Source organism: Aegilops tauschii, chromosome 5 (genome assembly GCF_002575655.3).
Source record: "Aegilops tauschii subsp. strangulata cultivar AL8/78 chromosome 5, Aet v6.0, whole genome shotgun sequence".
In the NCBI taxonomy this organism is placed as follows: domain Eukaryota; kingdom Viridiplantae; phylum Streptophyta; class Magnoliopsida; order Poales; family Poaceae; genus Aegilops; species Aegilops tauschii.
This window is the reverse complement of record NC_053039.3, coordinates 98,472,812-98,485,523: the sequence shown is the minus strand read 5'-3', so window position 1 is coordinate 98,485,523 and position 12,712 is coordinate 98,472,812. Positions and strand designations below refer to the sequence as shown.

The 12,712-nt window shown below is 46.6% G+C and overlaps 1 protein-coding gene across 1 annotated transcript; it reads right to left on the bottom strand.

Annotated features, from left to right (window-relative positions):
• Positions 1 to 3,672: 3,672 nt before the first annotated feature.
• On the bottom strand, positions 3,673 to 12,333 carry LOC109786994 (pentatricopeptide repeat-containing protein At3g29230). The gene is made up of 2 exons (XM_020345559.4): positions 10,096 to 12,333; positions 3,673 to 9,257 (listed from the first exon to the last, which is right to left on the bottom strand). Exon 1 carries the CDS (start codon positions 12,135 to 12,137, stop codon positions 10,320 to 10,322), a length of 1,818 nt encoding a protein of 605 aa, XP_020201148.1. The 5' UTR covers positions 12,138 to 12,333; the 3' UTR covers positions 3,673 to 9,257; positions 10,096 to 10,319.
• Between the last annotated feature and the right edge of the window lie 379 nt (positions 12,334 to 12,712).

Below are 12,712 nucleotides of genomic sequence, written 5' to 3'. Positions count from 1 at the left end.
GTGTGCGCGGCCTGGGAGATGCCGACGCGGTCGGGCGCTCCCGGCTCCTGTCCACGAAGCTCGGAACGCCTGGTACTAGCTCCAGGTAGCGTACGTAATGGCGGCTGGAATCCCATCTTTGGTGGGCGGCAGCGCCCCTGGAGGATTGGGTCGACGTCGTCTCCGGGACCCGCGTTCGCACACACTTCTCGAGGGTCGGCGGCGCTGAGGCAGGTGCACCTCCCGAGGGACGGCTATGGCTACAACTCGGCTCTCTTTCAGTACGGCGGCACTGGCGGTGGCCTCTTCCTCGGCCGGGGGCGAGACGAGCGGTGTCGAGGTCGTTCGGTGGTGAAGATAAGGCAAGCAAAAAAAGTCATTCATTTTTTTCTTTCAATGACAAGTGGACCCCATAGGGCTCCACACATGATCACAACATTACCCAGCGTCGCGCGTTACATGCCAGGTGTTAAGTGGTGTCACGTCAGCCTGACTGACCGGCGCCATCTGTCATAAACGCGCTCAACCAAGCCAAAACCGTCGAATAGTGTTATTTACAAAACGATTAATATTTTCTGCTAACCTAGCCTTTAAAGTGAGATACTCTGTCAGGTGCTTCTGGAGCCATAGCTCGTGATGACAAAGGAGAATTTATTGCTGCTGCAAATTGGTTTATCCCACATATACAAGACGTTGATGCTGCTAAACTTACTGCTACCAGGAACGGTCTTTTTCTAGCGGCTAGCGTCGGGTGCAATTTAATCAAAGATGAATCAGATTGCTTATTTGCTGTGGACACTTTGAACTCAATTGATTATTTGGGTCCTCATGTGGCAATAGTGGCTGATTGCAATCAGCTAGCGATGGAGTTCGGAGGCATTTCTTCCAAGCATTGCTACCGTGACGTAAATCAAGTGGCGGATGAGTTAGCAAAGAATATTTTTGTTAGTAGATCTTCTAGTTCTTGGGAATCTGTGATTCCAGATTTTATTTCTCATTCTCTTGTAAACGACATGTCTATTATTTGAGAAATAAAGTGTTTTACCCGTCATAAGAAAATGATGGTTTCGTGTAATTTACTCCGATCCAGGCAACCAGCACGGGAGGCAGGGGCGCATTCTCCATCGGCCATCGCGGATAAGGAGCACGATGCGAGGCGACGGGGCGGGGTCGGCAAGAACCGCGCGGGGCGTCGGGGCGAGTGGAGCTGGCAGGACCCGCGTGAGGCGGCCGGCGGCGAGCTGGGAGGCACGCGAGGCATTGGTACAGAGCAGGCGGGAACCGCGCGGGGCGACGACCTGAGCGTCGATCCTAGCGCCGATTTGCTGCGGGAGTCAAGGCGACCAGCGGGGCGTCGTGACCTGAGGATCCAACGGCGCTGACCTGCACAGTGACCAGCACAAGAACACGGGTGTTGGGTGGCGCTGATCTGAGCACGGTGGTGGCGGCGTTCAAGGGCGAGGCGGAGGCAAGGGCCGACGGGGCAAGAGACTGGTGGGGAAGAAGCAACGACCGGCAAAGACGAGGGGAAGGAGGAAGTCAGGTAAGGCAGCGGCGACGGGCAAATTTGACAAATTTGACCTGCGGACAAAATCAAATCACTGAATGAACTGTCCGTGAAACTATTTCACGCGGCTGACCTTTTTGTGTGACGCCCGACACGAAGGCGCCACACTACACTGTGCAACGCCTCACAGATAGGCGCTACATGCCTGGCCAGCGTTGCACCCCAGACTGCCTAGAAATTGCTAAGTCATTGTGCAGAGCCTAAGAGTTAGGCGCTGCACTGTAGAGTGTGGCGCCTAGCTCTCAGGCGCTGCACTAGTGGTTGCACTACAAAATGAAGCAACCACTAGTGCAACGACTAGAAGCTAGGCGCTACACTGTATAGTGTGGCGCCTAACTCTTAGGCGTTGCACACTGACTTAGTAATTTTCGGATCACATGGGTGCGACGCTGGCCAGGCGTGTAGCGCCTATCTGTGAGGCGTTGCACAGTGTAGTGTGGCGCCTTCGTGTCGGGCGTCACACAAAAAGGTCAGCCGCGTGAAATAGTTTCACGGGCAGTTCATTCTGTAATTTGATTTCGTCCATAGGTCAAATTTGTTAATTTTGCCGCGGCGACGCGAGAGATGAGCCGAGTTGCACGTGCTAAAGAAATTACTACCATGTCTTAGAAAATACTACTCCCTTCATCAAAAAAACATTTTTATATTATGAGACGAAGGGGTAGAAGCATAGACGCGCCTTGTCGCACTTTTTTTTCATCGGTGAGAGATTTATAGGCAACAAAACTGATGTCGGTCATTCACAGTCTCATTGGTTGCAGTAGTGTTGAAGCAGTCTCAAGCATCTTAAAGTTGTTTCATATAATCTCACAACGGTCATGAAATAGTCTTGCTGAATAATTAGAGCCAGAAGCAGAGCAGTCTTGAAGCTGTTCGATATAATCTCACATCAGTTTTGAGGTTACGGTACTGTGTTATGTATTCTTCTTCCTACTCTTTTTGTGAAAATAAATATATAAAAGAATGTGTTTGTGGCAATTGCTGACTCTCAGCTCCTATTTTAGCATCCAGTTCCAACTAACCACAATGCGTATGCATGACGTTGCATCACTTTTTTTTTTCGAGAATACGCAAATTGCATACAATAGCTTTACAGAAGAAGAGAATTATAAGTATAAGACGACTACCACTCGCTGCAAACAACAAGCGTAGCACAAACTTCACACCCAGGCTAGTCCAAAGATAGCCACCAACGACAACACAACTACAAAGCAAAAGAGCATGTCCAAAATCGAAAACCTCGCCGCGTCTCGACCGACGTCGGTCACCTTCAAAGAACAACAACTCCCGCGAAGCTTCCCTTGTCAAGGCACCATCCCCCTTTATGCCTAAAGGAGGTGGCAAGAAGATGCCAGGACTTGGCCCGACTCAAGGAAGCCATCGTTTTGGATTCACCAGAGACAGTCGTGCATTGCGTCACAGTAGCTTGATCATGGGCAACGGCACACGCCAGAGAAGCGCAACATAGGACCTCACCTTCAAGCATGATGCTCTCAACAAAGAGACGACGTCGAAGACACCGCCATCGTGCCGATCCTACTCTAGGTCAAGGCTTTCACCCGGAGACAACTACCACACCAAGTGAGCGAGGGAAAAGCCGACACATTCGGCGACCCCTTTCGTGCCGATCCTACACCAGGTCAAGGCTTTCACCCGGAGACAACTACCACACCAAGCGAGCGAGGGAAAAGCCGACACATTCGGCGACGCCTCCAAAAAGGGGAATGACACCCATGGGCGTCATCGCCGCCGGCCCGGCAAGAACCGGACAGGATTTTCATCTGTATTGCCTCACCTCTCCACTCCATGGAACTACAGTGAATGAACGTATAGGAAGAACCCCGAGCTAGTAGTATAGCCAAAAGTGCTCCCATCGTCCTGCTGTATTCGACAAAGTGGCCCACTTTGTGTTTTGATAGACAAAAAATACATTAAATACATTAATGAGAAAAGGAATTAACAAAAATGTCAGCTCACAGATTTTAAAGTTGTAAGTTGCCACTTCACAGTGACTGCTCCATCTCTGCTTTGAATAAATGGACTTTGTCGTGGTTTGTTGCTACCGTCCTTTCTTTGGCTTCAGTTTGCAGAGCACAACAGCGAGCCATCACTCGGATGATTACACCGAAAAGTGGTGAATCCGCATTTGCCATGAGGTGCTAAATTGAGTGAGTTCCAACAGTGACAAATGCATGTTCAATCAGAGGAAAAGAGAAATACAGTCACAACAGATTTAACATTTCAAGTCCCCAAAGATCACATCGAGTACCCGCAACCCATGCACTCAAGCCACAACAGCGGGTTGTGCAGGCTGGGTCGTCTGCCCTATTCTGCCAAGGCCACGACTGCAGCATCGCTAGAAGTCATTGTTGCCGCCGTCCCCTGGTACTCCCTTCTGGAGATTCTGGCCTCGTTGGTGATGTTCACCAACACCCTGACAAACCAGTCCGTGAGCCGCCGTGTCGGCCTCGCCACCCGATCCTCACTTCATTGGATCTTGGCACATAAACACCTAGAAGCTCCATACCCAGGTATATAATAGAGGAGGCAAATCAATATCCATATGACAAAATGATAAACCATTTGAACCAGGCAACTTAGGAAACCATGTTCTAAACATAAAAATGTGGACAGATAACTCATTTGATCATCATAAGAAAATTCAATAGCTCTGCTCAAGGATTTTGTCCTTTCCTGGCTTGGATGTGCACGTAAGCATCAAAAGGAACCCTTCTCAAGCAGTACTGAAATTAGGAAGCTTTAAACTGGTCGTTCCTGGGATCCATAGCAATAAAAATATTTCACAACATCGTGTGAGCATCAACCACAAAATGAAAATGACTGAGATGTCACGCATCACAATGTGAGAAGGAGATTAAACCATCAAATATACATGCAGACCATCATTTTTCATGCCCACAAGTATCTATACTTATAAAAAAAATCGAGCTCTTAAAATATGAAGGTATTCCTATGATCGGTATGGCTCATCAATCATCATCATCATAGGCCTAAAGGACAACAAACTTTCAAGTATCTCTAGACTGCTGTAACTTTATGATAGCAAGAGGAGAAAAATGACTATAAAGGTGCATAGTCCTAATAGTAGGAAAAAGAATCTGCTCGCAATAAAAATGAAGAAAATCATTCAGCTCAAGTCCAATTCCATTGGTTCGCGATTTACAACATGGTAAGTGGTACCAACATCTGATAGAGTATGCACTTGCAAGAAGCAAGCTAACAATTTAAGCACATATCAACGGTGCCGATTCAGAACGTATTCCAATGCTAAAGCTTTGAAAACAGAAACAAAGTTGAAGTCTTGGCTTATTGACTTCCAACATAAAGTATAATTTAGCCTAAATAACTTGTTGTGTTCACTGCGACAAATTAAGAAGAAAATGTTTTCTAATTGCAAAGAGAAGTCCACAGACAACTTCACTGGCATATATGTAAATACAAAATAAGGAAGCATACATATTTGCAGATGGAACTAATTCACGACCTTAAAGGGAGAACTGATTACACTAAAACTGGGAAGCAATGAGAAACTCCAATAAAAGCAAAAGATCACTTTGAAGAATATCTTGAATTTACAACATTGCATTCACTGTAGCTTGTTCACATTAAAAGATATGATACGCCCTGCATATGCAGTAGGCTCTCTTCTTCTACATAGATATACCAATAATTCTTATACGCGCCTATGACCTAGATGGACAACAAGTAAACAAACACCCTGATTATGGGTATCACCAAAATATCTTGCACACTACTTTGTACTTTCTGGTAGACCAAATTTGACATGGGCGGAGTCCGTTAAAGAGACCTGAAGGATTGGAGTATCACCAAAGAACTAGCTATGGACAGGGGTGCGTGGAAGCTTGCTATCCATGTGCCAGAGCCATGAGTTGGTCGCGAGATCTTATGGGTTTGACCTCTAGCCTACCCCAACTTGTTTGGGACTAAAGGCTTTGTTAATGTTGTTGTTGTTGTACTACTTTGTACTTTCTCAAAAAATGAACATACTATGTATTTAAGCAGTTCAGGACTAAATGAGAAGCATGGTACATTGAAAAGAATCTCAACCATCCTGCAATAAAGAAAAATATTACTACCGTCATCCAAGCATTTGAAAGCTCAAGAGTGTGCTACTAATACAATTAAATATATCTTATGGATACAAGAAACTCTTTACTTTTAATACCTACACATAGCTGGAAGTCTGGAAGTAGGAGCTGACTTGGTTTCTGCCACTTCCAAATGGTACATCTATCCTGAATCTGGAGCAGACTAAAAAGGACAGTGAAGAATTTCACCATCAAGAATGGGACTCGGTAGCTACAAAGAGTAATTTGATTCTACACAAAGTAGTACGGTGCTGCAACCTAGAAACTTAATTGTTACCAGTTCAGTTTTGTTATGTGTATAATGTAATCCAGACCAAAGCTGATAACAGTTCTAACAGTTGCAGGTCACACAAAATCAATACATGGGAAATTCACTAAGCATTACATAAATTTGTTTAGTGTGACAAACTCTTATAATCTCAACTGCATGCCATATCTTAATTCCTATGTCATTCACTGCAAATTTTAGAACGTTGTTACAAAATCTCATGATGTGGATGCTATCTATAACTCCACGAGCAGTGCGAATAAGAGGTTTTGCACATACCATTTGGATGTGGGTGAACTCCCGGAGTGCTTACCTGCTTGGGATTATTCTGAAGTTCTCACCTTAACTTTTGCTGGCCCAGCCCCTTTGCCCGTCAGGCATGGCATATCATCCTCGGCTGGCTGCATTTGCCGGCCCAGCCGCCGGATCAAGAACCCAACGTCATGGAGTGGTGGCTGCGCGCAAAGGAGCGCACACCGCCGGCACATCGGAAGGCCCTTAAGTCCATTGCATTGCTCGTCCCCTGGATGATATGGAAGCACAGGAATGCATGCGTTTTCGACAACAATACACCATCCATTGAAACGTTAGTGAATAGGATCAAAGAGGAGGCCGGTGTTGGGCAAAGGCAGGCGCCCAGGGGCTTTGGGTTGTTCTGCCCACAACCTGGGACGTCCATTGACTGAACACATAACTATGTATCAACCACCTCCTAGTAGGTCTTCCATCTTTTCAAAGAAATGAAACGGGTCCTTTGCGTTTTCTCGAAAAAAAAAACTTTTGTCTCAGTTAGAACCCCAATGATCGTTAAAACCACATTGAGAAAATGTTACGACACATAACAGGAAGAAATCATCTTAATTAGCAAAGAACGTCCAAACTGAACATGGATAACATGAGGTACAATTTCAGAAAAATTGATAAATTTACCCTAAGCATCAGGGCAGAGCACAGCTCACAGGCTGCATCCACTGGTATCATGGGCACTTTGTCTGTACTACAACTATTACTCTGCAGTTGCCATTCTTGGCATGAGACTTGAGACATTCTAAGATGGAGGGGGGGGGGGGGGGGGGGGGGGGGGGGGCGGGGGGGAGAATTGACCTGATGCTTCCTGTATAGTACAATTCATACATAAAGGAATGCAAAACTGAAAAATAGGTAGGTAACCCAGAAACAATAGAGAAACGACCTTTTATTAGCGGATATGCAACATATCACGCATGAAGATGGAGATTATAATAGTAATGATTGTAAAATAATGATCTGCATTTTGAGTTATTCATTATGCAATTCACACCATAACACTAAGAATCTTAGAACTGCTTCTGAGGGCCACAATACACATACCTTTGAGCAAATTAGGAAGATAATTATGTAGCCTAAAGCAGGGAGGGGTTCCAAGCTCGCCATGGTGGTCGTAGGGTTGGTGTGCGGCTGAGGCACAGAGCCACCAGATCAAGCGCATCAATGCTTTGGAATTGATGACCTTCCCACTTCACGACAAGCACATCGCCAGTTCGAACTCCCTCGTCGCCACCATACTGCTGGGCTAGGGCCGTGGAAACTTCCTGCGCCGCCTGCTCTACATGCCCCTCGCGTCGCTGCCGCCGGCCATTGCCTCGCCGTGGACAGCGAGAGATGAGCCGGGTGGCGCGGCAGTGGGTTAGTGGCACTGCAGAGGAGGTTAAGGAAGAATCATTTGCGAACGCCGAGCCGAGGCGAACAAGCACCGCGCGGAACGGATCGCCAGCGCCAGCACCGTAGACCGGTAGAGGCAAGTCTCAGCGACCGGCACAAAGGCGCAGAGGAGAGGGCGCGGGGAGGAACGAAGGTGGACGGGGAACTGGGTGTGGCGCAACATCGAAGAGGAGGCAGGCGCGGTGGCGGAGGCGGCGACACGGTGGAAGGGGGACGAGGAAGGGGATCGGGATTCAGGGAAGGGGCTAGCAGATAGGTTGGAAAGGGAAGAGAACCGACGTGCGGTCAAACCGACTAAAGCGCATATACACTTACAGTTACAGGTGGGGCCACGAGAGCGGCTAAAAGCCTCGATCAACCACAGCGCTGTAATTCCTGGGAGCTTAGAAACTATACAGATGCAGCTTGTATTTCAATGGGGTCATAGGCCATGCACAAGTGCAGAAAATGTGCAGAAAGCCCTTTATACAATGGGGAAATACAAAAGGCTACACAACTATATATAGTACTCCAACAAAGATATTCCTATTTATGTCTCTCTTTTTTCAGGCATGTTAAGAAGAAACAAGAAGCACTTGAAAATAGATTCATCATTTCATGATCGTCTCTTGCAACGTAGCAAAGATTCTGAGCTGGCTTGTTCTGTCAGTCAATCAAAATCCTTATATATATATAAAGAGTACTGTTACAAGACTGAAAGGCAGGAACTAGGCGAGGTGTGGAAAGCGAAAGATCGGACCCAGACTAAAACTTAGTATGGTCTATTACACTTCAAAGAACATCTCAAGCAAACTGAGACTATTATGTACAGTACCATGCAGTGAAGACTCCAATGTCGATGACAACTTAAAACTGGTTTTTGTTGGCGGTTCTCAGCCAACTAAAGATAAAAAGCTTTGCTCTCTTTAGTCATACTTTCTTGTCATTTAGCCCGATGCACTTAGAGCAAGAAATAAATTGACGCACTAAATTTTTCCTGGGGTAAAGAGGATAACCACCTTCAATCTAAGATCTTTGCTAAATGATATTTTTTACCAGAAAGTGTATGTTGGTAACTTAGTGTTCGGAACACCGTTGAGGTGTTTGCAGCCCATAGAATTTATTAGAAACACCCAAAATCTATGAAAAAATATTCAAATAATTGTAGGGATATCTTTTCCTTTGTTCCAAACGGTACCAAAGAAATATTTCCTACAGGGATCATATCCTCCAAAATTCCTTTGTTCCAAACAGGGCCTTATTGTGCATTATAATTTGTGTTGTGTACTGTGATTTCAGTTGTCTTTGATTTTTAGCTGGTATACTTTGGTGCATTTGCTAGATAATTTGACCATTGCAGGATGATATGACTTGCTATATGTTCGTGGCTCGGTAGGATGTGCTTCCGGGTGTGTCATGCATCAGCATAGTCTCTCTAAAAGAAGATACATTTGATTTCCGGGTGCCTTACTGAGAAAATAAGGAAAAGGCAGGTATACTCTACCTTGATTATTGTAGGGAGATTGCATTTACATGTTACCTCCATATAAAATTTGGCGAAATCTCTTAAAAAAACTTCAATACTGATTTATGCGGAAACTTATCTCGCACACAATTATATCTCTCTCACTACCTGCAGGCATGTCACAGAACAAAATAATATACGAGTGTATCTTTAAACTTCTAAAACATCTTACAAGCCATTTCTTAGCATAACAATGACTTCTAAAAGACATGGACCAGTCTGAACTTGGTGAACTAATTTATTTATTTTTTGAATTTTTGTGAACTAATTATTGAAGTTCCAAACATTCCACTTGATAACTTAAATATTCAGGTATAATCCAGATGCATACCAAAAAAAATATCATGTTGAATATTTATCATAAACATCACAGCAACCTAAATCAGGATTCTTTGTAGTCTTAGCAATGAGTTAAAATTTGACAGAAGACAGAGAAACAAGAGAATAGACAAAAAATAAACCTCATAACATAGCATGACACTAAGATATCTAAGAAGCATGAAATACAACCTTAAAAAGTAAGTACAAATGAATGATTTATACGGTTTTGTAGGACATACAAGCTTAATAACCGAATCTGAATATTACGAAGATTGTATGCTTTTCTCACTAAAACATTCTTATGAAAGTGATACATGCAAAAAATGGGATGAACGACTGTAAGACACTCAACTATTCAACTTTTCCAACATAACCACTTTCTGCTACAATGTAACTACAGAAATCACTTCTTACTTTTTAATGTGAGGTCTTCTCACTTCCTTATATTTTAGAAGACCCTACCTCATGGCTTGTTTTGGTTTCGATAAACCAAATGAAGTGAAGCACTAGAAGTACTAACCTATGAACTATTCAATCAACCTAGCACTGTATTGGTAGTGTTTTGTCAGTCCATCCTATCACCAGCTTTCGTCTTAACATAGTTGCAGTTTTCGACAGAGCAAACCTGATGGCAGAAGAGCACATGCTGAGAAATGCTTGAACACATGTCTGGGTTTCCAGTCCATCGTGGGTAATTCTGTACCAAGTCACAGCATCTTCTTGATTGCAGGATTCACTGGAGCTGGTGCTTGCTTACATAGATTGCGCCGTGCAATGCTAACACCTCATGAAAGCATTTCACATTTGTGACTGTGACATGAGCAATTTAGCATACCCTTGGCAAAGGACTCACTGCACAAGTAGCTCGTTAGCTGTTGGAAGGCAGCCAACATCCTTAACATGTGAACTCAGCCTATCAACCATCTCAGATATCTGGTCCGAGTCTGAGTGTTTTCTGTCCCCCACTGTGAACTCATGGAATGCCTCATCAAGTTCAATCCAACTTGATCCTGCTGACTTCTGAGACCCGGTTCCTTTCATTTGCATCCTTGCCTTTGCCATGTCACTCCACTGCCCAGCCTCTGCATAGATGTTTGAAAGGACAGCATAGTTCCCTGCATTGGAGGGCTGCAGCTTACTGAGCTCGTTCACTGCAATTTCTGCATACTCCACGTTCTTGTGCAGTCGGCATGCACTGAGAAGGGACCCCCATATTACCTCATTAGGGTCCCAAGGCATGCTTTTTATCAGGTCAACAGCCTCCTCGATGAGCCCTCCACGACCAAGAAGGTCAATCATGCAGCCATAATGCTCTATCTGTGGCACAATGCCATAGTCCCTCTCCATATTGGAGAAATACCGGCGTCCCTCTTCCACAAACCCCATGTGTGTGCATGCACTAAGAACGTTGATCATTGTCACAGCATCAGGACGGAACCCTTGTAGCTTCATTTGGCCAAAGAAGTCCAGCGCCTTGTCTCCATGCCCATGCATCGCAAATCCCCCAATTATGGTGTTCCATGACACTGAATCCTTCTCAGCTATTTCAGTGTCAAACACATAATCAGCCCGGTTTACGCACCCACACTTGCAAAACATGTCAATCATTGCATTGCACACATGGGTCGACCTCCCCAGTTGCCTCGTCCGCACGTACCGGTGAATCCTCTTCCCAAGAGCAAGCGAGCCTGACTCTGCACATGCAGCCAAGATACTCACAACCGCAGCCACATCAAGTTCCACAGCAGCTTCCTTCATCTGAGTAAACAACCGTCCAGCCTCCTCAACAAGCCCATTCTGGGCACATGCCGAGACCATTATCGTCCACGTTACCAAGTTCTTGGTTGGCATCTTATCAAAGATCACTCGAGCCATCTCCATGTAACCCTTCTTACAGTAACCAGACACCACCGTCGACCACGACACCACATTCCTCTCTGGCATGCACTGAAACAGCTCGAACGCCTCCTCCATCTTCCCAGCCTTGGTGTACCCGTCCAGCACGGTGTTCCAGCTTACAGTGTCCTTCTCCGGCATCTCGTCAAACATCCTCCTCGCACTTGCCACCTCGCCCTGTCGCACCATCGCAGCCATGGCCGAGTTCCAGGATACGGTATCCCGGCTAGGCATTTCCTCGAACACCTTGCTGGCGTCCAAAAACCCGCCGTTCTTGGAGTAGGCGTCGATCAGCGCGTTCCCGACATAGGTGTCCTCGATGGACCCGAGTTTAACGACGTGGGAGTGCACCGCCCTGAGGGGGGTCAAGCCCGCGGAGGAGAGCGCCTTGATGAGGAAGGAGTAGGTGAAGCTGTCCCGCTGGGGCATGGCGGAGAAGACAGAGACCGCGGCGTGGGGCAGGGCATTGAGCGCGTAGGCGCGGAGAAGGGTGTTCGGGAGGAAGGTGGTGGCGTGAGGATTGGGGAAGGAGGCGAAGACGCGGCGAGAGGCCGGGAGGCGGCGCTGGAGCGCGTATGAGGAGATAAGCTTGGAGGCGGTGAGCGGGTCGAGGTGGATACCGTGCTTGAGGAGCTGCGCGTGGAGCTCCTGCACGTGGTGGAGGCGCTGGAGGCCGTGGGGCAGTGACGCCAGGTGCTGCTCCACGAGCCGGCGCTGCGACGGCGCAACCCACCGCGGCGCCGGGCGGAGCGCAGAGGCAGCGGTGGACATTGGCGTTCGGACTGGCTATGGCGCCGCTGTGATTGCCGCCGGTGAGGGGGCGGTGGTTTGCGGTAATTGTTGCCGGAGAGGGAAGAGGAGCTGCTCAGGCAAGGAGAAGGCCCTGCGGATGTGGTCTTGCTCGATGACATGTGGGTCAGCGCCAAAAACATTCTCCCGGGATAGGCAGTGTGCTACTACAAGGTATAGCTGGCCAAACAGGCCGTGCTTTCTCGTGCTAGAAGCACGCACGGCACAGCCTAAATGGGCCATGCCAGGCACGCGGCACGTTTTTTTTTTGAATTTTTGAATATATCTATACTACTTATAGTGAGGAAGGTGGTGAATCGGGCATGATCATCGATCCTAGCCATTCGTGTGCTAAATCCAACAGCTGAAAAGAGTGGGATTCGCAATGAACAGTACATCGCTGCTCCATCCACAATGTTCCAGAACGATCGCCTCATCCTTCTCAAAATAAGTGGCCCATATTGATTCCTCTTAGTCCATGTTGCAGTTTGAGGACGTGTTGAGCCCATGAAAAGTTGTTTTCAGAGAGGAAATATACGGTAAAGTTATACTCTCTC